Raw genomic sequence first — 26,466 nt, 5'->3', positions numbered from 1 at the left:
CACACACACACACACTTCAAAGACTCACTCAGATCCATAAATTTGTTCCCTGGAGGTTATGAATAGTGATTCTTGTGTTGTGTCGGAAATGATAAATGAATCATATCCAACAGCGTTTCAGTAAGCGAGTTTTCCTTAAGGCGTCTCTTTAACTCTTGAAAATGATGGTGGCGGGGGGGGGCACACATTTTCTATAACAAATGCCTGAAAATGCCCTGAATGAAAAAGCATGTAAAACCAAGGATTGTATTAATTTTAACTCACATGGTCTGTGGTCTGTCAGAAAAAGAAACGGCCCCTTTTTAGATGTTGCTGAGAAGTTCTTGGATAGTTGCCTCTGATAGAACTGGGTGTCAGTTTCAGTGGTTAACTGATACCTGAAGGTAGCTTAACCCCAGAGTGGCTGCAGATAAAGGTAATGGAATCTATTGAGGAACTTCTTGTAGCCTCAGGTTAGGGTTTGTCTTGAAAAAGAAACCTCTGCAGCAAATGTACCAACATGACACCATTACAGTGCAACTTTAATCCCTATTAGTGAACTATAAATGTAAACCAGCACTGCCCCCTTCTGGTAGAACATTTGACTTAAACACCAGATTTAATCATGACTCCATGAAATCTTTAATCAGACACATTTTAAGGTTTGTAATTTCTCCAGAATCAAAGCTGTTACTGTAGGAATTGTATGCAGACTGTTTTCCTCCAGGTTGTCACTTGTGTATGAATTTATGAGGAGTGCAAGATGAGGAATGAATACTATGATTGAAAATAGTCAACAGCTCGCTGGAGGCTGTACAGAGAAATGCTGTGTGATTATCATGTGCACACTGCAGCACAGTGTCTCTTTTGTTGTCACTTCACACTATGACTTCTAAAAGTCGAGAGAAGTTGGATCTGTGTGTGTGAGAAGAAAAGACTGTGTGCCCCTCTAGTTTCTTCACACAATATGAAACTTCATGTCTTTAATACACTGACTGTAAAAGTGGATGTAAAGTCTTTAAAAAAACATCTGTTGTTTAGAGTGCATCTGCATCTTTTTTTTTTTTTTTTCAAATGACCTCCAGATAACAACTTTATTTCCCACCCAACATGAATGTAACATCTGGTTAAATCTTTTCAACCCAGCACAGTTATACTGTTCCCATTTGCATCCCCATGGTATATGGTGACGTTCTCCCTTTTACCGTAATCGTGGCCTCATATTATGCTACTGTAAGTTTAAGGCCTGCTGTGATTACAGAGTTTGTGACCACCCTCCATGGCTGAGGAGGTAGACTTTTCCCTGGAAATTGCTACCTACCCACTGCCTTTTGCTTCCAATAAAACCTTTTATAGAGTGTGTAACTGCCATTTAGGACTACATCCCTGTGTTTGGCCACGTTTAGAAAGGCCTGAATCCAAAAGAGCAGAGACATTGGTTGAGAACCTCAGGAGTCGTGTCCACTGAAGGTGGGAGGAGGATATTTAGCTTTCTCAGCCTCTTTACTGGCCAGGAAGCACACACATAACACATATGTACACGGACGTGTGAAGGACAAGTAATGAATTCCATTTATATAATACACATTTTAACTGAACAAATTTCAAAAATGTTGACTTAATTCAATACACAAATTGTTAGTTTAAAAGAATATCAGTAAAAATGTATTGTTTAAGTATTTTTTTTTTTTTTTAAAACAATACGTACAATTGGAATTTTAATAAAGTGTGTATAGTCGCTGGTTTCCTTAGTCTTCTGTGATGTAAACAGTATATGTTTGAGTTTTGAACTGTTGCTGGGAACTTTGGGAAATTTTCCATATTTCCTGACCATTTATCAAACAAACAAATGATCGATTAATTGAGAAAGTGATCAGCAGACAAATAATTGTTGCTTTCATCCCTACAAAGGTTTTTGTAAAATGAATGAAAAATCCTGCTCTCAGTAATACTTTGACTTGTATGCAAAAAAATGTGACTAGACTTTATGTGCAAAGTAAATGCACATAAAGTGCAGTCCCCAAACCATGCTCTGGTTTTTAGACTGGGTCACAGTTGAATTCTGTTTCAGTAGATCAGTCTCAGCACTGTCAGCAGACATTTGCATATAAAACAAGAAAAGTGACTGCAAGTGAAGGCATCAGCGGTCATTGAACTCTATTGGAAATTCTCGCCTCCTTTTTGAGAGCAGCTTTGTGGCTAAAAGGAGAACTGTAGTTTTAGTTTATTTATTTATTGTTTCTGTGCCGTACAATGATTCAGGTAGCCCATCATGAACTACTAGGAAGCAAAAAACTTGCTAGTGAAGAATGTTAGTGACGGTTGAATGCTTTGGCTTGTGGTTCGCTTTGTAACAAAAGTCTGCATGCAGGGTCAGAAACACACACACACACACACTGCAGTAACATACAGATTAACTAGATTTACCTGCACTGGCATAAAAACAACCTCTGTTCAATGTGAGTCAAACTTGGGCGAGGAACATCTTTTGAAATGAAATTCTCATGAATGCCTCTTTTTTTGTCACACACACACAGTTAACGGCACATTTTAATGTATTTTGTATAAAAATATATGTATGCATGTCTCTTTTTTTCTGTCTGTTTTTCACTGCTGTATTTTGACCATCAGGTTTGCTGGAATGGGTAACCTGCTAAAAGTCCTAACAAGGGAAATAGAGAACTATCCACACTTTTTCCTGGACTTTGAAAGTAAGTCTGGCAGCGGAGTGAAACAAAGGGAGAAAAGATGGATGGAGAAAGAGATGGGGGGTGGGGTGTAACCCGCTCAGCTGTTTCCTTTCTGTCAGCAGGTCTCTGCTCCTGATGACGAAGCCCTGAAGGAGTCTGCTTATGCTCCTCTCCATTTCTCCTTCGCTTTCCCCCTCCTTCTCCTTTCACTCGGTCATGACCTCCTGCTCTTTCAGCTCTGATCTGCCTAATAACTTATTGATGACTTTCTAACATCACACATACTTTTCTTCCTTTCTCTTTCTCTTTTCTCTCTTGCAGAAACCAAATGGGGAACCTGTTAAAAGTGCTCACTTGCACAGAGCTTGAACAGGGGCCAAACTTTTTCCTTGACTTTGAAAGTGAGCACAGCTTATGCCTGTCCTTCTGCTAGGACCCCCCCCCCCCATACATCCCTTATTCATTTTTCCTTTTAACCTCTCTTGAGCTGCTCTGACTGGTCAGGGGTCAGCCTATTCTACTATTGTATGTTCAACCTTTGAATTGATTATAATTCATGATTGATTTCAGTATGGTTTTAAAATCCATTCACTCGATTCTAAGTCGAAGAAGAATGGCGCTGACCCTTGACCTTTGCTGTCTGCTTTTACCAACTTGTCTGCATGTTTGCCCCTGTATGTGCACTAATGATAAGACATGTTTGATACATATGTATGTGGCATAATGTAATTACTAACATGTTATTATCAAGTGTATTATATAGTGTATTACAGTTTCTCTTCCTGCATAATCCATAGTTTAATTATATAATCAGTCTTAGTTCAATACATGAATGCTGTTAAGATAGAAAACATTCCATTACTGCAGTAAAGTGTTAAATCAGCTACATTACTGCTCCACTTCCTCGCATTAAATGGACAAATTGGCTCATTTTTAACATGGCAAATAAGTGTGCTTTGGCCGTTTTTAAAAACCTCCTACAGGAAAAAAACAACACGCCTCCACAGTGGCATTTCAGCCACTCTTACAATATAGCTAACCTCAAGCTTTGTTTATTCAGCAAAGAGGAAATGATGGGAGTGGAAGGCTTTTGAAATGCAAAACAGACCCCGGACTTAGAGTTTTAATGTCACTGATGCTCTATATTTGGAGCTGCTGTTCTGTCTCTGTGGTTATGATAGCCCAAGCCTAAGGGTCTTCACTTTCCTGCAGATACCTTCGGATTATTTATTGCATGTTAGACCTTGCATTGGCTCCCACAGTATTAAAATATATTCAGAACAGAGGAGCAAACACGGCAAGTATGCCAGTATAATGCAAATAAGTGATGTGATTATCGAGACCATGCAGGAAACATGAAACAAAACGACTTGTCCGTAGGTTGCAGGCGTGGCAGGTGCAGTAGAATTCTGTTTATAGACACAAAATTCAGTCATTATTATGCAGTCAAATTATTAACCAGGTTCTACTGTAGCTCCATGTCTATCCAAGAGCTTGCTCCAGCATGCTTTGGATTCAACTGCACACACACACTTGTATATTTCACTGTAGTAGAACACGTTTTCTGCTCATACTGCATATCTCCATACTTGTTCTTGTACAGTCAGCTTCCAAATATTGCTGCTTTGAAATGCACTCAGAATTCTTTTTATTGTTTTATATTTTTGTGACAACAGAGAAACGTGACTTCTTTGAGCTGATGCATTAAATGCATCCAGCTCCAGTGTATTCAGTTACACAAGTTAAGATACATTATGGATACTTTATTATGTGTGTGGAGCCGTTTAGTCTACAGTAGAGTGCTTTCATTGTTTTATAGACAATTCCAGTCTTATCGGTGCTTATAAACGTTTGGGGTTTGCATTTCAAATTAAAGGCATCACTCAGGATGGCAAATTTTGGTGGCTGACTGTTGATGGACTCATGTGGATGTGCTAAAAGCTAAACGTGTTTACTGAAGTGAAATAATGCTTTTACCTTTGACCCAAACACACTTCATTGTGCTGATTGTTTTTGTGCTCCTCTTCTTCAAAAAAGAGTTCTAGATAGAAACTTTGAGTTACCTTTTAATGACAAAAACACTCAGCACACATGCCCATGTTCCCCCAGTGATTAAAACACGTCATTATTGTTTATTTAATGAAAGTCCTTTCACATCAAGTGTGAAATTTAGACTACAAAACTGATAAATGCAACATTAAATCTGCTAAAATAAGTCACTCGCAAATTCATTCTTGATGTGAAAAGGCAAGTTGGAAATGTGTTTGTATTGAAACTGACTGCTGCAGTAGCTTAGCTAACTTTTGTCCTGGTGTGTGTGTGCGTGTGTGTGTGTGTGTGTGTGTGTGTGTGCTTTGTGTGTCAGATGCACAGCCGACAGAAGGAGAGCGTGAAGTGTGGAACCAGGTGAACTCAGTCCTCCAGGACTCCGAGAGCATCCTGTCTGGCCTGCAGGCGTACAAAGGAGCTGGCCAGGAGATCAGAGATGTAAGGAATATACACTCACATACTGATGCTTAGTGTTGATGATTATTACGCCTCTAACCATGGATGATTCTGCTTTTTTTGGTTTGTTCTTTCCAGGCAATTCAAAATCCCAGCGACTTCATGCTGCAGGAGCGAGCCTGGAACTCAGTCTGCCCGCTGGTCATCAAACTCAAGAAGTTCTACAGTTTCTCTCTCAGACTAGGTATCGTCACAGTGTAGGACAAAAAGTATTGTCTTGTATTTCCAGTAACGGGAATATTTCATCCCTTTTTTGAATAGATAATATCATAGTTAAAGTTTTTTAATCTTACTGAGTCACTTTCCTGGTTGAATAAAGGTAAAGTAGTGTTCCCTATCTTATCTTAATGCATTTAACTTGCATTGCTTAGGTTGTCTTTAATATTTTTTTGCCAAATTCTAGTAAATCTTTTATAACTTGTGATTATCTGAGTTATAAGAAAATGCTCCTTACAGTAAATGCAGAAGTGAATAATATGTTGTGCCTAAAGTTAAGGTTGTACAGTTAAGTTTCTGAAGAAGAATGTTACTTTGCACTTTTCCAACTATAGAGGATATTTTCAATAAGAAGTTGTATTGTAATACAAATTACATCATGAAAGTCGGTGATAAGGAACTATGGAATTATGGGAAGTAAACTCATGTCATAAAACAAAATTGGTTGACTAGAAAATGAAGTGTTCAGGTCTTTGTTTCTTCTGTCAAAAAGTGTAGTGTAAAAGTTTTTTTAGGTATTACAGAGACATCAACACAGCAGCTGACATCTTATCTGTGTCTCTGTGTGTATCTGCAGAGGAGGCTCTGCAGAGTTTGTTGGAGTGCCTGACATGTCCGCCCTTCACGCCCACTCAGCACCTAGAGAGGGAGCAGGCGCTGGCCAAACAGTTTGCAGAGATCCTCCACTTCACTCTGCGCTTTGATGAGCTGAAGGTCTGCCGGAAACACTGACCTGTCCAACTCAGTAACACACACACAGAGTTTCAGTCACTGTGGCTGAATGTGTTTTAGTCTAAGCTAAGACTGCTGTCTTGTTTTTCTTCAGATGAGAATTCCTGCCATCCAGAACGACTTCAGCTACTACAGAAGAACCATCAGTCGAAACCGGATAAACAACATGAACGTGAGTTCTGTTACTTTAGATCTACAATAGCTGGCACTAGGCTGACAACCGCCATTCTGTTCTGGGGTTCTCATATCCACATATTTATATCTAACAGCAGATATTTCTGTGTTTAGTATCTGCAGTGCTTCCAGAGAATGACACATGAGAAGGTGGCAGGGTTCACTGTTTAATGGTGTGTTTTATATCACATCAGAGTCAACTGTACAGTAAGACCACCTCTTGTGTTTGTGTGTCTTTTGTTTCTGCACCTGCAGTTGGATATTGAAAACGAAGTCAACAACGAGATGGCCAACAGGATGTCTCTGTTCTACGCTGAAGCCACACCCATGCTGAAAACACTCAGCAACGCAACCACAAACTTTGTGACAGAGGTGAGAGGCTTTCACCGTTGTTACAACTGTCAACACGACAAACTACACTGTAATAGTCTTCTAACTAAGGAAATCTCTATCGTACTTTATCATTTACACGGAGGGAAACTGAGATTGCATTTATCTTCAACGCAGCCCTTTCAACTGTGTGTTTGGATGAGAAAGCTAAGTTCCACAAATACATATATATTACAGCTGCTCGAACTTTCACAATGATTCACACTTTGTTGCATTGTTGATCAAATTTTTATTTTCTTTTTAACTTCATATCCCATCTTTGTGAATTAATCATTAAATAATCAACAAGCATATTAATCAGTAAACTGTCTGTGTTTTATCTGTCTTCTGTAGAACAAGACTCTTCCACTGGAGAACACAACAGACTGTCTCAGCACTATGGCCAGCGTCTGTAAAGTCATGCTGGAGACACCGTGAGTCATACTGCTTTTCCACACACACACACACACACACAAAAAAGGTACACACCCTGCTTTGACAATGAGTGTCAGTGGATGTTTCCAGTCTACAGTTGATAGGTACAGGTTTGTTGCCAACAGAAGAGAATATTAAAGGATTCAGTGTGGACAGAAAGCATCCAAAGTAACGCGATGTGACGTAATATTCAGACACTCGCATGCAGTTAGGACACGGTGTTAGTGTTGACTTCAATGGCTCTTAATCCATGATTCTTCCCTTTTCTAATCCTGTTTCTTTCTCTCTCTTTAGAGAATATTCGAGTCGTTTCAGCAGCGAGGACACAGTCTTGTTTTGCATGAGGGTCATGGTCGGAGTCATCATTCTTTATGACCACGTCCACCCCAACGGCGCCTTCAACAAGTCTTCCAAGATAGACGTAAGGCACACACACACACAATGTAAGTACCACTCTGGACCTGTTTTATTGTGCAGCTCTTGAGTTCATGTTTCTGTTCTGTTTATTTCTCCCCAGATGAAAGGCTGCATAAAAGTGCTGAAGGACCAGCCGGCAGACAACGTAGAAGGCCTCCTGAATGCCCTCAAGTAGGTTACATTGGATTGTGAAAGGGTATTTTCTGTCTTGGTTTGTCACTATCACACTTGTTAAATACCAAGTACATTCACTGGTCTGAAAAACATTTTATTCAAGTTATGGAAAGTTGTGTATTTCAGTGAATGTTGTATTTTCTGATGTCTTCTTCTTCCTTTATGAATGGATCAGTCTCTCGGTTTTAAACTCAGAGCTGTAAATGTACTGGGATTGATCAATGTGGATATTTCCATCATGGATGACTGCTTTTATGCTCAGACAAGAAGGACCTAACTATTTTATAATAACTTTAACTTCACCAGGGTCCAAGTCAATCAGTCAGACACCATTAAATGTAATGGACAATAGAATTCCCTACTGGGTAATAAAATATCCTGTCGGAGTGTCTTATCACAAGTGGATGATCTTTTTTCTTGTGACGGTCTGTGCTCTGACCCATCGTGTGTGATTCTTTTCCTCCCTATCAGCTAAGGAAACAATCTCTTTTAGCTTTTACAGAACCCTCCGCTACACCTTTAACACACGTAAAGCCTCTGTTGTTCCATATTTTACCTCAGATAACGGTGCTAATGGGCGTCTGTGGATCTTCAGTCTGCCTTATTGAAAGTCCCACTAACGCTCTTCAATGTTTTTCTCCTCAGATTCACCACGAAACACCTGAACGACGAGTCCACTCCGAAGAACATCAGGACGATGCTCCAGTAATGTTTGTTCTTTTTTTATAAATAGATATGAAGAGGATCAATGCTCTGACCTCAAATAAGATGTATATGTTTACATTATTTAAAAAGACTCGATGTTAATACTTGTGTGTATTTGCATAGTCATTCCCTCCAAGCTATTGAAACCTGCAGAACATGTACCTTCTTCTACTTCGCAAAAAACAAACAAAAATTAAGCATCACATGAATTGCCTCTACTGTTAACAGCTGTCAAAGCACAAATGATGGATACCTATCAGCCTTATATAACTGAGCTTTGCAACAGCACTTGGACATAAATGAACAAGGCAGCATAAAAATGTCCTTAATGATTCAATCTTTTATTGACAATGGAATTAATTTAGTTTACAGGTTTTAGTCAAATTAAACTTGTTTTTTTGAAGCAAAATCTATCTTTTTTTGAAAGAGCGAAGATTTTAAATTCTGTCACAGTTTATATCAGTGAGAATTCAACATATATTAAAACAGGTGAAGTTGTTTCTGTGTTTTCACTTGAGATTTAATGACAATATGAAATCAATCAATGTTAAGGTGGACATTTTTGTTGAGTGAAGGGCTAAATATTGAAAGCAGATAAGGGATTGATTGGTTTTACGTATGTATTGCTAAAAGCATTAGGGTGTCTTCTGTTGTATTTGTCATTGTTTTTCTAACTCCAACCTGCAAATGTTAAAATAAATCCACTGTGAACATAAAACCTACTTTGCACATCCAGTAAGATCCAGTATGTCAAAGTGTACTTCAATTTTGAGGTTTTGCTGATTGAAAAGATAATGAAACACGAAATCAAATCACCAAATGTTTTATTTAACCGTTTTGTGGCACTGTTCTGAATGATAGTTACGTATTTTGACATGTTTTAAGTGACTCCTTGTGGCTTTTTTTATTAAACAGAAAATGCATTTCTCTAAAAGAAAAGCCAAAAAATCTTGCATTCTGAATAAATGATATGTGCTTTTAAAAAGAAAGCTTTTTTTAAAAATGTCTTTCCTTAAAGGTTTCCATTCTCTCATTTTTTTAAAAAATTGTTTAAGCTATGGATCTTTTCCCAGACGGGTTAAAGGAATAATTCACCTCGTCTCCAGTGGTGAGACCAATGTGATCAAGTTCATTGTTAAAACATGAATTTTGATATTGTTTTACTACATTTTGAGTTTATTGAGCCTTCTATACATCAAACTATACCCACGGTTATTTTATAGCCTCACAATTGACAGAATAGCATACACCTCATAACATACTTTGCCTTAAATTGGACTACTGAAGTCAAAGTTAATGACTTTAAAAACTTGTGTTGCCTTTACCTCTGGTGATTATGATCACTGTCACTGATTATAGCCAATATATAATACAATCTATTGTGTATTATTGATACCCTGCCCCCTGTGTACTAACATGGATATTCCTGATTGTTGTCCATTTCCTCAGTCAGTGTGTAACAGCAGCTCCTAACTTACCTGCTCACAAGGTCGGACAATCCCACCATCTGTGACTGTTGCACACTACACAGTTCGATCGTGGCTCATTTGTACTGTTCTCCCTCAAGGCCAATGGCTAAGATGAGCGTTTATTAGAGGATGCAACGAATAAATACTTCACATACTTCATCAGTTGTTGAGACACATTTTATTTTTTAGTAAAACAGCTTTTCCAGAGGAATAACTGGGCAGATTCCTCAAATTAACTTTACAAATGAACTTACCCACGCCAACTGTGATCTTACAATATGGACATGTATGTGGCTTATCAAAGAGCACAGCATTGCCTTAAAGACAATATTTTTATTTTTCATCCACAACACAGAATTAAATCATTTTTTACCCATAAGCCATACACTGAACCATACGCATTCACATTAGGTTCATTAACATTCAATTAACATGTGAGATATCTACCATTCATTTAAGTGTTTATTTTTTGATCCTCTTGTATTTAGTAATATATATGCGTGTGTGTGAGCCATACTTTGAATGCAATGTTTTATATGCAATGAGTGAAAACTGTACATGGATGTGACTTGGAGTGAGGTGTACATATGATACTGATATTTCATATCTGACTGAAGTGGCTTTAAGAAAAATAAAATTAACATCTTCTGTCCCAAGATATGCTACTGTGTGTTGAATGCCAGATGTTGTTTTGAATACTGAAACGAAATCAGTTTGTTCTTTTGTCTTAAACCGACAGTTATTGTTTAATAGTTTGGAGTTCAGACTCACTGTTTATATGAATTGCTTTGGCTTTGTATTGCATATGGAATGGGATGTGTGGATTGGATAATAAAGGTGGTACATTTCTTATACAGACATATGTTTCCTTCAGCTTTTTTATTTGCCACCAACAGGGAACTTAGCTATAGAGACTGAAACAGTTTTTTGTTCCAGGCAGTAACATTTCTGCTGTAAAGTTGGGCATTTTAATATGGGCCCTAATGGAGATTGACTCACTTCTGGAGCCAGCCTCAAGTGGCCGTTGGAGGAACTTTAGCCACAAGATAGAAACAAAACAGTGGTTGAGAGCTCCACAAGGTACCCTTTAGGCATCACATCTGTAAAAAGTTCATTTAAAAACAAGCAAGTTATGTGTTAAACCATAATTGAACAGAACTGTTAATATTCAAGATGCAAACCTATTATAACTATAAAGCTACTACTACTGTCTTCGGGCTCATGAATGATTTTCTCTGGCTTTTTATTCCGAGCGTATAGCGTAAATGTAAAGTGTACATCATCTGTTTTATATCTCTTATCTCCATCCTATTGAGCCCTGAGAGTTCTGTGTTCTTTTCTACATCTTGTGCGCACAAGTTAATCATTTGTATCAGTGACTTATGTTTACGCTCTCATTTCTCTTTAGAAAATAAAAACATCAAATATCTAAAAATACTTTTAAATGCTGGTCATCCATCCGGATAATCCTAGTAGAAGTATAAAAAATAAGGTCTAATAGTAATATTAGAGTTGTATTAAAAATGTAAGTGCAAAAAATCTAAAGAAAAATGGATACTATGACTCGTAAGTATTTTTAGCTTTTATTATCTAAAGAGAAGACAGGAAATAAGGACAGAGATGAAACAAAGGTCAATGATACAAGTTATTAACTTGTGCACACAAGGTAAAAAATATGACCTTACAGAATGTATTATATGAGCAAAAGATATTAATCTTGTCCTGAAGTTGCAGTTCTGTTGTCTTCCAGATGATGGCGATGTGCTTTACTCCATATCTGGTGCGTGTGAAGCAGGCACAGTCCAGGGCTGAGCTTCAAACAGTGGTGTAGCTGGGAAAAACATTCCCTTCATTAGTGATGTTTCCACTTTAGGTTCAAATTGCTGAACAAAATCATTATTATGTGAGGGAATGTATTTAATCAGTGTGAGACATCTGATTGGTCAACAACAGTGCTGATAGTTCACAGCAGCTGCTGTGATTTGGGTAATTTGATGATGCAGATGGTTGCAACATCTCAACCAGGGGCGTGTCCAGATGTTTTTGACAGGGGTGACACAAGTGTGGCACTGACTTATGTGTCTCAGCCTTCCAGTTACTACCAGTCTAAACAATTCCAGTCCTGTTTAGGGATCCCAGTCTGCAGAAATATTCAAATACACTACTATTTATACCATAAAAACTGCATGGGATTAGCATAAAGTGGCCAAAACAACTGTGGACTGCAACCTTCCTGACATGCTAGAAAGACGTGGAACAATGGAGCTGTTAGGTCATCTTCACTCTCGCTTTAAAACAGAGCCCACTACAGGCTCTGAAAGACAGAGTGGAGTGGAAAAGGTAAGGATAATGGGGTGGGCACCACCTCGGGAAATGCCCCTGATTTTAACCTTTTTATTTTAAAGGGGTTGGTTTACTCTAGGAAGGTGTCAGAGGACTCAGGTTCGAGTGGAGTCACGAGTCATTGGTGTTAAAGTCCAAGTTAAGTTGCAAGTCCTATTTAATTTTGTCGAGTTTAAAGTCATCCAAATTGTGACTCAAATCCACACCAATCCCTTTACAGACACTGCTACACAGATGTTTGGTCATATTAGTTTGCCTGCGACATAGCAGTGATCCTCCGATGTGAATTATGTCTGTCATCCTCATTATATTCCTGTAGGATAGTTTCAACTTGTTCGTCTTTGTTGATGTAGCATGTTGATGCGTAACTTTTGAGACCACAAAGACAAATCTCCTTCCCCAATGATTATGGCAACTGGGTGAATTGAATAATGAATACAGGTGTGTTCAGACCTGTAGGCTAATTTAATTTAGGTCAGTTAGTCCAGGGAAAAAAAACCTTTTTCACAGTTAAAGTTAAAATGTCTGCCATGAATAAAGTCTATTATCTCCAATGAAGATGATTTGTCTTTTCGGATGTTAAATATGATGAACATTTCAGCTGGCGGTGGCACAAACATGCCCCACATCATCCTGCCGAAGATATACAGAGTACATTCACATTGTCAGCCTTTTCTTACCACCAACAGTTCAGCCCAATGAAGATAGACTACTGGACACTACTGGGGGGTAAGGCACTAAAAGGTACAAAATCTACATAATTTTTTTTCGTCAAATAGAAGTCCTGTTAAATAGATGGAACCTACAATAACTATAAAAATAAAACATTCAGAATCAATCATTTTGCTCTACATAAAACAGGGTCACACACTGCACACATTCTGAGACTTTCTTGCAGATTCAGTCATTTTAAACCCAGAATTTGTCCCCAATACATTTCTTGCTGTGCGGTTACATCATAATCAGCCCAGAGGAGTGGAGCAGTTGGGGTTACTTACTGGGAGCGCTCCGGTGCGAGCGCTGGGACGCCCTGAGGGCCTCCACGCTCAGCCGGGGCACCGCTGACCTCACCGGCCCCGGACGGATCCCAGCGTTCCACTGGGCCAGGCGCAGCATGCTCTTGGCGGTCTCCTTGGTGACGGGGTGGTCGTGACCGCGAACCGCCCAAGAGGGTCGAGATTGGGTCTCAGGATGATGATGATGGTGATGAGGAGGAGGAAGAAGAGGAGGAGGTGGATCCTGGGCTCTGCAGTTAGAGCTGAGAAACATCTGGAGAAGAAAGAAACTCAGGTTACCTTGGTAACCAAACATTTCATGTTATATTTATTCATTACTTCCTGTATCCAGGCAGTCAAATAAACTGGTGATGATTTCACCACAGCCTGAATATTAAATGCCACAGTGTCCTCTATCTCACCCTCTCCTCCCCTCCTCCTCCCTCAAACCCCATCATCAGCATAATTTGGCTTCCCCTCCGCCCCCTCCCTCTCTGAGCAGCTCATCATTAACACGTATTTCTGTGTAAACGCTGCTCCATAATGCATGATGCCTGCTGGTTGCTCAGTCCCCAGAGAAGCCGCCGCGTTTATCGTCTCCCTTTGGTTCAGACAGCGGGGTCACAGTCACAGTGGGGTTACGGCGGTGGTGATGAATGGAGAGAGGTTTACCAGTGATTTGGCTTTGCGTAGTTTGTAATTCGCCTCAGACAGTGTTTTCTTGCTCCCGTCGTCTGGTTTCCACGTGTTTCTGCGGCAGGTGGAGGTTCTGATGTTTGACTGCCTGCAGAGAGACATACATGGCCTATAACATTATACTTTATTATTATATTATTATGTATATTGTACTTATAATACATGTCTGTATCTATATACTGAGTTGCACTACTGGACCTCTTTTGCACATATATTTGCACAATTCACTTATATATTCTAGGGTATTGTAATTGTAGTTATTTGTCCTCTTTCAGCTTGCTCAGCTCGATTTCCCCTCAGGAATCGAAAGTCTTATCTGATCTTATGTTATCTTTACGAGGACTGCACAGGAGCATAACAACTGCACACTTTGTTTCTCTGCTGAGTTATTTCCACATGCATTTCTGTAGGCTTTTTGTAGTCACTGTGGAACAATTCGATTAGATTTATGGTTCTCCTCACAGTAGATAACATGATTTGCAGAGCATTTACATACACTGTAAATCCTACTAACATATCTTAATAAAAGAAGTAAGTTAACATAAGTTAATCTTCCAAAAAAATGTACGTCTCTCATTCCTATGAATTAAACCCAACTCAACAATGAATTGTTGAAGTAATAACTTGTTTAACTCTTTGAGTGCAGTTAGATTTGTGCAGAATTTTAATTATTAGTGATATAATTCTAGTTTGTTCCACTGTCTCATTTTCTTTAAGTTTACTTTATATTACAAGAATGTAGGCCCCAAAGCCCCAAAATGAATAGGCTACCACTTTGATAATTGATTAATTATAAATAGTTTTTTTTATCATATGTCAGCTGTTTTGACAGGTAATCTAATAATAATTTACTTAAGTGGAAGAAAACGGACTATACATTTGTATGAAGAGGATGCATTAAATGTAGTCTTACTTTATTTAGATAAATAACACATTTTAAATAAGTTTGAAGAAATGCTGCATAAAAGTGTAATGTGTTTACTAGTTTTAAGTTCAATTAACTGAATGAAATTGGTACAATTAACTTAATTTACTCAAGTAACTTTAACAATAAATACTTGAGTTACTTGTACTTAAATCAAATATTTTTTCATGTTTAAATTGTTGGAGATAATAAATTTAAATCCTCAAACAATTTGAGTTGAACTAACTCATTAGGTTTTACAGTGCAAATGCAGACACTGGTGTAAAATGAAAGTCACAATACAGCTAATGAAGAGAAATGTGTCTCCTGTGTCAGCTCATTCTCTGTGACAGAATATGCAGGTACAAATCTTTTGATGTTGTCAGACAATTAGAATAACAATTTGAGTCAATGGCAAAAACAAACACTTTCAGTGGATGTACTTTGACGGGCGCTCTATCCCCATTGCAGCATCTAACTCTGTGAATTAAGTGTTTGTGTCAACCAAACCAGCAATGGTGATTGTTGGAAAGCCTAATAAAGTCGGTTTTGGTGAGTTTTATTTTGTCTCTGTCCCATTGTTTTGAGATGCTGGCGCTCTAGTGCGACATCCAGTAGCAAGTGAATTTTGTATATATAACCTCTACATTTTACCGGTTAAACCGGGCTATTTGAAAACAGTTCATCCCTCCTCATGTTCCCTGCAGTCTTACGCTTTGAGGGCTTGTTCATTGGGGTCCAGGTTGTCCAAGTAGTTGAAGCGTAGCGTGTCTTTAGGACATCTGTCAGAATCTCTCCATGGTGGCGGTGCAGTTGGCCGCTTCTTCCTGGAGATGTTTCCAAGTGGCAGCGTGCTGGATTCCTCCTCACTGAGGAAGGGCAGTTCTGACAGATCCTCAAGCCTACTGCTGCTGGCTGACACATGTGGAACCACAAACTGCTGCTGGGATGGAACAGTCTGAAGGTGGATAATAGACTTTTTAATAATTGTTTTATCACTGCATTTAATGTAGTTACCCTGTAACATCAATGTCTTCTGTATAAATGTGTTATAGTGCTGGTTTTTTGAGAACAAAATCATTAGAGCTGAATCACTGAGCTAATTCTGGATCTGATCCTCAGACCTGTAGCGAGGTGAGTCGTAGCTCCTGCACAGTCTGGATGTAGTGTCTCTTCCAGACGCCCTGCTCGAAGGGCGTTGGGGAGAAGTTGATGCACCAGCCGAGCCTCAGACACTTTGGCATCCACAGCTGGTCCAGTTCCACTATGCTCTTCCAGTGCCAGCTCACCTGCCCACAGAGGATTAAAGAGGAACCCTCAGCTGGCTCAGAAACAGTTGAGTCATCCATGTTAACACATCGCCTATATATATGTGTGTTATGGTCCGTGTGTGTGTGTGTGTGTGTGTGTGTGTGTGTGTGTACCTGGGCACATCGACAGAGGCTGCGTGGGTCCAGGAAGGAGAAGAGGTAGAGGCAGAGGGCTCTGGGCAGCAGGCAGGTAAGGTCTGCAGCCTGCAGGGGGAGCCGTCTGCTCACGCTGAGGCTCAGGAACATCAGCTGCTCCTGAGAACAGCTCAGCACAAAGTCCTGCAGCACGGCCCTCCTCTGGCTGTCAGACCACTTGTCAAACTGACAAAGAGATCAAAGAGCAGGACTGTTTCAGCTGAATGGATCTGGGTTGGAAAATGGACTGTGGTTTCTAATGACGTGTCGCCATTCGGCTGCTTCAAACTCACCCATTTTGCCAGAAGGTTTCGCCTCTCTTCAAACACCTGAGGAAGAAGAGAGCAGTGAAGAAGTATAGTAATCACATCAAACTGGTTAACTCTACAAAGTCATTCTTGAAATATCCCCTTGAAATCAATGAAACACGGCGGTATAAACAACTTTCGTCCACAGGGGCTGCCAGAATTAACAAAACATGAAAGTTACTTGTAGGGTCTTCAAGCACAGTTTTGACTTATTTGTACTTTACTCGAGTGTTTCCATTCTGCTTCTACTCCACTACGTTTCAGTGTGAAATAGACTAGGAAGCACTGGACTGTACAACCTAATTTTATATAAAGTAATTAAAAGTTACAACTAAAACTGTAAAATACTACAGTAAAATATTGCGTACATATTTATGCATCAGTTAACAATTGAATAATGTCATATTCAGTATTATACAGGGACCAAGTACATTAAAGTACATTTTGCTGATGATACTTTTACTTAAGTAGGATTTTAGATACAGGACATTTACTTGTAATGGGTATTTTTACAGGTGGTATTGCTACCACTCACAAAATAAAACCTGTATTATGACTATATTAATAAGGTGTTTGGGCTGATAGCAGTGTTTCGGGATAGAGGAGTTGATGTGACCTTGCTGTTGGACAGCGGGTGGTTCAGAGGAGTCCAGGTGCTCAGCGTGGTCTGCATCTTAGCACTGCCTGCAGAGGACCTCGGTGCAACAGGCATCTTTGGGTAAAAGCTGGGGAAAGATGATTCACTAAAATACACAGAACAAAACTTTATTGATATGTCTGCTGCTGTGTGTATGTGCAACGTACAGTATCCATCATTGTCAGATGTATCCCCCTTTACAGGATAATGCCTGAGCACTTCAAGGCTCATGTTTACATACCAGCTTATATCTCACTTATAATGGATAAAGTCTTAATGCCAAACGATAATCCTGAACAAAGCATCTCCATCTTTAATTCTTGAAATCTTGTTAAAACAAGTTAGGAAAAACACATTCCAGTTCCAACCCTGCAGTGTTACAAGAGTTAACATTACTGCTGAGTACCACACACTCCTCTGGCATTGAACTCACCATCAGTTCTCCTCTGCTGGCAGAAGGAAATAAATCCAACTTCTGAACACTCTCTCTCTCTCTATGTGCGTACTATTGATGGCCTTTGTGTCCGTGAGCCCAACTCTTCCTCTTCTTCTCTTCTCCCTCTCCTTCTACCCACTTTCCTGTGCATAGTTTACTTGTTTCCATAGTAACAGTGAGTGTACTCTCCTTACATGGACTGGCTGTCACAGCCTGTCACACACAGAGGGGGGTGCTGCAAAGCAAACCACAGTGGAGTGTGTGCAGTGTGCAGGCCTCACTGGCTCTAATGATGACAAATGTAGTGCAGAAGGCCTGACTCTGCAACTGCTAGAAAGACCATCTGCCTCTGGTTCTCTGATACTGCAAAAAAAGACCATACTCAGCCTGTATTCTTCAGAATTTACTTTAAAGATATTTGGAATATAAGTTTGACACTGGAAATATATCATTTTCTTACGCACTGTTAATAACTTACATCAAAACCTATGCCAAATGTCCATTTAAATACATGTGACATATAAGTATTCAACATTCAGTCATTATTATTATTATTATTATTATTATTATTATCATTATTATTATTATTACAATTATTAGCAGCTTTTGTTCGTAGTAGTAGTATAGCAGTGTATTAGGCTTAATACATTGACTTGGGTAACTAATGAAGGCGTTGGCTCTGTTTCTTTTAACACTGCGATGCTGCTGTTGTATGAATAAAAAGTTAGACCCGCTGCTGGGACTTGTTGGGCCTATTTCCAGTCTCTGCTCGGTCCAACCACTCAGAGAAGTTTTTCATTCAATAGCAGAAAGCCTGCTCGCCCTCGGATGGGCGGCCGCGCGCAACGAAGACAGAAAACCTGCTGTGAAGAAAGAGGCAGAGCTGCGTCAAGTTACACACACACACACAGACACAGACCGGAAACCAGCCCGCCACCCTTCAAAGTAAACGAAATCTTCCATGGCAAAAAAAATGTTTGCTTGTGTTTTTGCTACCTACAAGTAAGACTTCATTTAAGTAAAAAGACATGTATGAGCCAATTGTACTTAGAGAATCAAAGTAACAACAGCCTACTTGTTTTGCAGGAAAATACCCCCTGGAAGTGATATTTTAATGCATAAATGATTATTACATAAATACTGATAATACAGCATATTAAGTACCATTGTACTGTTGTAGCTGGTTGAAATGGAGGTCTTTTAACTACTTTTTACACCAATATAGTTGAATCTACTGTAGGCCTGTGTACTGTATTTAATTAGATAATTATATGCATACATTTATTATGTGTAATGTTAATGTGTAAAATAACAAAACTATAACTGACTGATAAATGTAGGAGTGAAAAGTAACTACATTATCGGCCTCTGAAACTGGAGCAGATGTATAAAGTAGCATAAGTTAAATGGAAAGTATGGTAGCCTACTACATCTACTTTAAAAATTAAATCATAAGATTAAAATTGTTGGTTGTACTGTGATTAAATAAACCCTTGCCTTTTAATGTGGTGCAATATTTTTACGAATTACGAGTCACTACCTCATTACATGTTAAGTTTACTGACACAGAAATAATATGTTATATTTTGTCTTGTTTCGTTTGTTACTCCAGTTGTTCTGTGATGCTCTTTGTCTTCTGTACACATATTTTAAACACGGAGTCAGGAGTCTCGTTGATGAGACTTTTATTTTGATAGTTTTGACTGGAAGCCATTTTGAAAATGTCGCCGGCTTGCCGCTCGGGCGAAGAGACGGACGGGAACCGCGGAGAGACAGGAGGAGGAGGACAGGAGGAGCCGGGAGGAGGGTGCTGCTGCTGGAGGGACATTCACTCATTGTTACCAACTCGAGGAGCGGCGGAGACCCCGTCGCTACACGTGAATTTTCGGCACAACATTCAGGTAAAGTTGCCTCTAATTGAACCAGTTTCGCCCACATTTATAACCGAGTGTTTCTCATTAGCAGCCGCCTCCGTTGCCGCCCGGCTCGGCTCGGTGAATTATAACACCGGCACGCAGCTTAACGTTACATATGCAACCGTTACCATCAGTTAACTAACCGTCATCTTTTGTCTCCGCTGCGCTGCTTGACATTTCTGTCTGTTAAATTCAGCCATTTTTCTGTAGCGAGTCAGTAACAGCGGGAACCGGACCAGCCAGCCTTTACGGTAACTGTTAGTTGGCTAACACTCACATTTATGAGGAGCAATTAAATAATGAGTGCCCGGCTAGGAGCTATAGGAGGAGCCCGTTAACAGTGGCGCACAGGTAGGCTAACACACACTGATACACTCGCTGTAATAAACCTTTGAAATGAACCTCTTCTGACACTGGGGTGAAGCAGACAGGTTCAACCATGTGTAATTCATGTGTCAGTGAATGGAGAGGTATTGGGTTGTTATGGGTGTGTACTGTCATGTAAATGTAGCAGGTTCCGTTATGTAAAAAATGGCTAAATTAAATAAAAAATGGCACAAAATAATTACCTGAACTGTTTCTGAAAGGTGGTGTTCCTTAGTCCACAAATTGAAGTCACACCACTGAAATAATTAGAAATAGTCACATACCAGAAATGATTACCATTTCAATAAACTGCCACAGTAATGCTGTAAATATCCATGTGAATGTTTGAATGTATTAATTATTCAGATATTTGTGTGAATATGTTGCTGTTATTCTCAGTCACTAGCATGATATATAGGCTGTTAGTTAATTCTGTTAATGTTATCATTCATCTGCACAACCCACCCACCACAGTTAGTGACCTGAAAAGCAATTACCAACCCTCTTGAAACAGCCTTTTGTGTGTTTTTCAGCTGCAGTCTGTAATTAGTCTAATTTTCATTAAAAAAACACAAAAACATGCCTGTTCTGGGCTGCCATTTTCAAAGCTTACTAGAGGTGAGTAACCTACTAGTGGTGGATTGATACCAAATATAAGAACATTTTTGTGCTTTTATTTCCAGATCGCAGGCTGCACGTCATCTCCCTCTGGAGCTGTCATCGATATTTTCTCCAGAAGCGTCCTCGCTGCTGTCCATCGAGGCAGGAGAGGGAGGAGGGTGAGCCGCGCAGCCACGGCGCAGCGTCTTAAAGGACCACAGCATCTTTGGGGTGATGGAGGTCTTGTGACGCGCTGCTGCCTCTGACCGGAATCACCACGGTGATGGATGCCGCCAGCTTCAACCATGGCCGTGTTGGATTACGCTGCCCGGCCCAGACTGTTCCTCTGTGAGCTGCAGAAGAGGAAGACAGACCGTGTTGGACACTCCTCGAGCCTTGTGATTTCCCTTTCCTGTTGAATGAGCCAGATGCTAACGGGGCTCAACCCCTCGTCCTAACCACCTTCCCCTGGGTCTTTCCTCGTTCTCCTGCTCTACGGACCGGTCATGGATCTCCTGTGGGTGCTGTCGGTGTCCATGTTGACGGCGTGCGTCGCCATCCCCATGGATGCGGCGGCGGGGAGCCACAGTCTGTTCACCTGCGAGCCCATCACCCTGCGCATGTGCCAGGGGCTGCCCTACAACGCCACCTTCATGCCCAACGTGCTAAACCATTACGACCAGCAGACGGCGGCCCTCGCCATGGAGGTACAGTACCCCGCTGACGTGTGACAGACGCAGAACGCCTTTTTAAAGCTCCACTGTGTGTTACTCACGTAGGACACTGTGAGGGAGAGTACAGGTATTTGCTGATATTTGCTGTTGTCAGGGAGAAACACATTTCCAGCGTTTAGCCAATAGTGGAACTGCTCCTACCTACTCAGTGAGAGGGGATGTCTGGGATACATCAGGGCTTCTAATAATGGTAAACCTTAAACTACTAGAAACTGCTAGGGAATTAAACAGTGGCAGCTGACAGAGGTCATGGATAGACCTTTTATCAGAGGGGGAAACATCTGGTACAAATATCTGCTTTATTCATTACAGCCCATCATGTTTGTCTGTTTACAGCGTTGGTTTTGGGACACACATTGTTAATTTCCTGTATAAACTGGGCCTCTCCCTGATCACGATGATTCTTCAAATAGCAGTACGGCACGTTTTCATATTGTAATTTTATATTTGAATCATGTATGGTAAAAGCTGGAGGGTCCTTTCTGTTTCGAGCATCGTTCACGTCGCCATTGTCTCGGAAATCCATTCACAAGCTCTCATTCAGTGTGAGCCGGTCGTGTTGCGGGTTTCCACATTTCCCCCCAAAACTGACCTTTAGAGATAACAAGGTTTATAAGGAAAATAGTTATTCTTACAATGTGACCTTTTATGTTTTGTTCCGTTTCCATTTCCGTCACTGACAGTTTCTGAGCGCTGTCCCCTGACTCTGTCTAGAGCTAAACAGTTACCAACAACAACTGTTTGATTATTAAAATAAATATTAAACTGAGGATTTCCTGCTTTTTTAATTTTAAATAGAATATATTTGGCGTGTGAGGGAAAAATGTTCACAGGTTTTTGTTATTAGCATAAATGTTTAATGGATTGTGAACCTATAACTGACAATAACTAATAGATATTTGATAAAAATCCACATTTCTGCCAAATTCAGATTTTAGCTCATTTAAAAAAAATAAAATGTAATAAATCTATAGATTGGGAACACAAATAGGTAACGTCACAGCATTTTTAAAATGGGTTTACACCTGAAGTCATTACTAGAAATCATTTTGAGAGAGGCCATTTTGTATTTTGTGCTTAGGTAGTAAAAATACGAGCTGATTTCTTATTTTGTCGTTAATCCCCCCAAAAATGGATCCGTTTTATATAAGGGTTATATGAAAACTGCTAAACTTTTATTTTTCAAAATGTGTCCCTTTCTCTTGTTTTTTCCTCTCAGTGTCCGTCCCTCTTTCTGCCTCTGAGCCTGTCTGAGCATTTTTCTCAGGTTCAATCTTTTTTTTTGTCTGTTGTGACTCACATTGTTGTGGCTCTACAGAAACTGACACCCATCTGCAGACACATTTATTCAAACAGAGTGAGGCACACCGACTGCATTTCTATCTACATCAGGTCAGGACAATACTGATATATATATGTGTGTGTGTGATATAATTAGTCTTTCTCACATGTTGATAAGTGGTTGTGTGTGTGTGTGTGTGTGTGTGCGCTGCACTGTCTGCCCCTTGGACATCAGTAGCCTAGATAGCTATCACCACAGCTGACTGGGTATGTGCAGAGAGTTGGTAATATAAAAGTGCTAGCCTACTTTAATGTGGCTCTTCTAGCTCCAGGGCCTGAGAGTGTATTACCAAAACATTAAGCAGAAAATTAAGTTTTAATACTTGTCCCTGGGGGCCATGAGAACAGTGCATTATTAAACGCCACTGATATAACAGGGCGTGATGTCCTAACATGGTTTCTGGCCGCACATCTGGCATGTTGACAGCGATTTAGCCCGACATGTAGGGACTCTTCACATCATTTGTTGGGCACCAAAGCCATTTTACATAACAGGCTTTTGAGCAGTTAGTCAACTTAGCCAGAGAGCGCAGATCTCAACCTGTTCTCTGCCTCAGTTGGGTTCATCTGATGGATTAAAGCTCAGATTACAGTGTTTAGTCCATGTTTTATTGTTTCTACGCCTTAGATTATCTATAGATTTACCAGCCGCACCATCTCACTGTTGTGGCTGTGTTATCCTCTTTGAAACGTCGAGTTAGGCCTTTAAACACAATCACGGAGCAGATGCATCACCTCGTTAACTTAATCCCATCTTTTATATAGGCTGATCTCTCTGGAAGCTCAATCTATCGAGCAATTACCGGTCAAACTGCGGCAAAACCTTCGGTTGATGCTCTGTTGGCTGAACTATCTGCCTGTCTGTGTGTGTCTCTGTCCATCCATCTATATTTATCTCAGTTCATCCATTCTCAGCATCGTGTTCCCACTGGCTGCCGCTCCCTCTATCACTTTTACCCTTTGACACCCGCCCCGCCCGCCTGGCACAGCCAGGATGTCCATGTGTGGAGCCCTGCCGACCATCTGTGCCTGCTCCACTTCGCTGTACTCGGCGTACACACATTGAGAGAGAGAGAGAGAGAGACACGGAGGGCGCGAAGAGTTGTGTGCCACAGAAATCCAGGGTTATGTAACCTCTGATGCCCTGCCCGGCTGTGGGAGCACGCAGCATCGCATCACATCACAGCCTCACTCGCATTTGGAAACGATGCAAACACTCCGTCTCTCCTGCCTCCGCCTGCCTTTCTTGTCATCTTCTGGATTTATTCACTCTGCCATGTGGGTTTTTTAAGATCTGCACAGAGTGATTTTTGATGGAGTCTTCCAATAAAGTACTATTTGAATTTTAATGCTGAAATCAGATAGATGTCTGTGGTTTTGTCGTTGCTGAGATGTTTCTAACCCACTGCTGTGTTGTTTTGAGGCCAGGTTAGCTACTTACGCTAATCGCAGTGTGTGGGTTGCAGTGAACAGAGAGTGGTTTAGACGGTGTTCACTTTGATTGGTCATGGATCCACAATTAAGTCTCTTTTAGTGCTCCGAAATGCTCGTTGGGTTTGGAAAACACATGGATACCCAATAGGTTCCAACTAACTACGCCTCTGTTTGGCTCTCGTTTTCCAGATAACTCGCCCTAGATCCAGTTCATGGGAGAATTCAAAGCCTATAAGATGTTGAGGGCAGCCAAATGAGAATTGACAGTTGATTTTAAAGGGAATTAGGTCCGCTGAATAGCCATGATAATGATGATGAATGCGCTGCACCGTGGAGAAACTGGGAGTTGGACGGGAACCAACGCCTGCCGTTCTCGCAGTTTTTGTCCAAACCCCCTGAAGTGGTGTCTTTCTGAATTCCTTTTTTCTTGTCTCGCTTTTCAAGGTCTTTTCAAGGTTTTTATTTTTTGGGAATGTGGGTGCAATTTGTCATGATATCGTAAACGTTCCTGTTGCTCTATCTGGTGAGATACACTGGTAATAATTATAAAACTACCGTTTAATGATGTTCACTAACGTATTTCATGTTAGGCTGGTGCTCACTGTTGTGTTGGTTGAGAAATGTGCTACAATCCTCATTAGCAGACCGGATAAAGGGATAAAAGATAAAAGAAAGAAATTTTTTACTTTACTGCACAAATACATATTTTATGGCTGTCTGTACAGGAAACAACACAAACAGGATTTCTGTTCTGGTGTTCATCCTCACTCAGTCGGTGATCGCTGACCGCTGAATGACCTCACAGCTGAAGTGGGACAGTGGCCTCGGGGCTGGGAATCGGCTATTTCTGTGCCACAATGATACTGTGCCACACTCATAAGATAAGTGGGAGCGTGGCGGATTTGACTGGCATTACAAAAAGAAAAAAAGAAAGCGGGTAAAATCCCCTTCTTTACAGATAGATACAGATGCAGCTACAGGATGAATGTAAGGCTGTGTGGGTTCATCACAGTAAATCAATTTAGATGGTATGAACTGTCCTTGGCATCCAAAGCAGATGGCATTTGGCTTTTTTTAAGGATTTTTTATTTGGGCAGAAAGCGGGGGCAAATTCTCATGATATTGTTATCAGTAGTCAATAGAAGTTTTAATGTTGCTGTTTAGAAACAGACTTTTTAAGATCTAGTGACGTTTTTGTTTTTAATCTACGGTTGGTGCTTAGTGTGGTGACAGCATTATAAATGCATATTTATTTGATTTACATTCCCTGCTATGAAGAACTGAATGAAATACTACAATCTTCAGATGAATTATCAAATCATATTTTTGTATAGAGACAAATTAGCATAGCCACCGTGTTTTTTATTGTGCAGCTAGCAGAAGAGCTTTGGTTCAAAGCATACGGTTGCAGATATTTTCTTATTTGGTAGGCTTCTCAGGTCTTTAGCAGGACAAAGGGGGGTGGGGGTGACTTTCAGGAAGGTTGTATACATGTGATTGTCATGGTAAAAGCAACAGGGATTGCTTGAGCGTTTCTTCAAGGCCAGATGGGACAAGCAAGGGTCAGGGCCAACCGAAGATGTTAATTAAATTAGATTGATAAGAAGGGCTTGTTTACATGAAGCCAAGGCCAAGCTAGCAAATCATTTTTAATGGCTGCAAGATAAAAAAAAGGAAAAAAAGCATGTTGTGTTGGTGGAAATTCAGATAAACAAGCCCTGATATATCTTATTTTGTCCCTATCACAGAAATGAAAGAAGATGAGCAGGTTATTGTGCCCGTGTAGTCACAAGGCATAGTGTCTGTCATCTGTACTAATGACATTTAAAAAAAAAAGTCTTTTCTCAGCCATCCTGAGCTCAGCTTTCCATGGTATTTGTGCTGTTTGTTTTGTGTGCAGGGACACAAAGACTAATCAGTGGTCTGCTTTTAATCTGCTCGGTCCCACTTACACTCATTTCCTCCTCCTTTCAGCTCCTTAAATCAGCCTCTTGTCTCAGGTTTACAACACATTCAGTTCAACTGTGTCATGTTACAGCTGCTGTGGAGAATAACCCAGATACTCCACCCATGCTGTGTGAATGGATTTGTAAGGGAGAAGTTAGGTGTGTGAGAGAGAGAGAGAGAGAGAGAGAGAGGAAAGTTTCTGTAAAATGCTGATGAAGCTCTCTGACGGCTGCAAGTCTGTTAAAAGCTGCTGCAGTGAACTAAAAAAGTACACCATTTAACATGCTTATTGTGTTAGCTAGTAAAGATGTATCCCAGCTACACACACACACACACGCACACGGTCTGATAAATCCTACCCAGCGTGACCCGGGCTATAAAAGAGCCTCTTGTTTTATTTAATGTCCAACACCGTGTTTATTGGCAGTGGACTGAAAGAGAAGCATCCAGAGAGCAAGTCGCTGGTCCACAACAACCTTTCTGTGTGTGTGTGTGCGTG

The 26,466-nt window shown here is 40.3% G+C and overlaps 3 protein-coding genes across 7 annotated transcripts in view; 2 read left to right on the top strand and 1 right to left on the bottom strand.

Annotated features, from left to right (window-relative positions):
* The window catches only part of fam49a (family with sequence similarity 49 member A), a 32,023-nt gene extending 21,302 nt beyond the window's left edge, over positions 1-10,721 (top strand). For 2 of the 5 annotated variants that reach the window (XM_035678584.1, XM_035678585.1), the window contains 10 exons: positions 2,991-3,070; positions 5,035-5,156; positions 5,253-5,358; positions 5,968-6,104; positions 6,217-6,294; positions 6,552-6,668; positions 7,020-7,099; positions 7,395-7,521; positions 7,618-7,688; positions 8,337-10,721. In XM_035678584.1, coding sequence (XP_035534477.1) covers positions 2,998-3,070; positions 5,035-5,156; positions 5,253-5,358; positions 5,968-6,104; positions 6,217-6,294; positions 6,552-6,668; positions 7,020-7,099; positions 7,395-7,521; positions 7,618-7,688; positions 8,337-8,400 — 975 coding nt within the window. In that variant the 5' untranslated portion in view covers positions 2,991-2,997 and the 3' untranslated portion in view covers positions 8,401-10,721. Of the gene's footprint in view, positions 1-2,610; positions 2,691-2,990; positions 3,071-5,034; positions 5,157-5,252; positions 5,359-5,967; positions 6,105-6,216; positions 6,295-6,551; positions 6,669-7,019; positions 7,100-7,394; positions 7,522-7,617; positions 7,689-8,336 lie in introns of all 5 variants that reach the window. The other 3 variants (XM_035678587.1, XM_035678588.1, XM_035678586.1) reach the window with 2 other exon arrangements.
* An 85-nt stretch (positions 10,722-10,806) lies between these two features.
* Positions 10,807-17,278, bottom strand: fbxo16 (F-box protein 16). Its single transcript, XM_035678583.1, has 8 exons — positions 17,173-17,278; positions 16,542-16,577; positions 16,228-16,434; positions 15,928-16,092; positions 15,517-15,761; positions 13,876-13,987; positions 13,207-13,477; positions 10,807-11,696 (listed from the first exon to the last, which is right to left on the bottom strand). Exons 1-8 carry the CDS (start codon positions 17,266-17,268, stop codon positions 11,632-11,634), a joined length of 1,197 nt encoding a protein of 398 aa, XP_035534476.1. The 5' UTR covers positions 17,269-17,278; the 3' UTR covers positions 10,807-11,631.
* A 2,122-nt stretch (positions 17,279-19,400) lies between these two features.
* Positions 19,401-26,466, top strand: part of fzd3a (frizzled class receptor 3a) — a gene marked incomplete in the record, with an annotated part of 19,559 nt that continues 12,493 nt past the window's right edge. Inside the window, 2 exon segments of the mRNA XM_035678253.1 lie at positions 19,401-19,530; positions 20,595-21,218. Of these exon segments, the coding sequence (XP_035534146.1) occupies positions 21,018-21,218 (201 nt within the window).

The sequence above is a fragment of the Morone saxatilis genome, unplaced genomic scaffold (assembly GCF_004916995.1).
Source record: "Morone saxatilis isolate NCDOM2014 unplaced genomic scaffold, NCSU_SB_2.0 Contig7, whole genome shotgun sequence".
Lineage (NCBI taxonomy): Eukaryota > Metazoa > Chordata > Actinopteri > Moronidae > Morone > Morone saxatilis.
The sequence above is the reverse complement of the archived record's forward strand: the minus strand, read 5'-3'. Positions and strand labels throughout refer to the sequence as shown.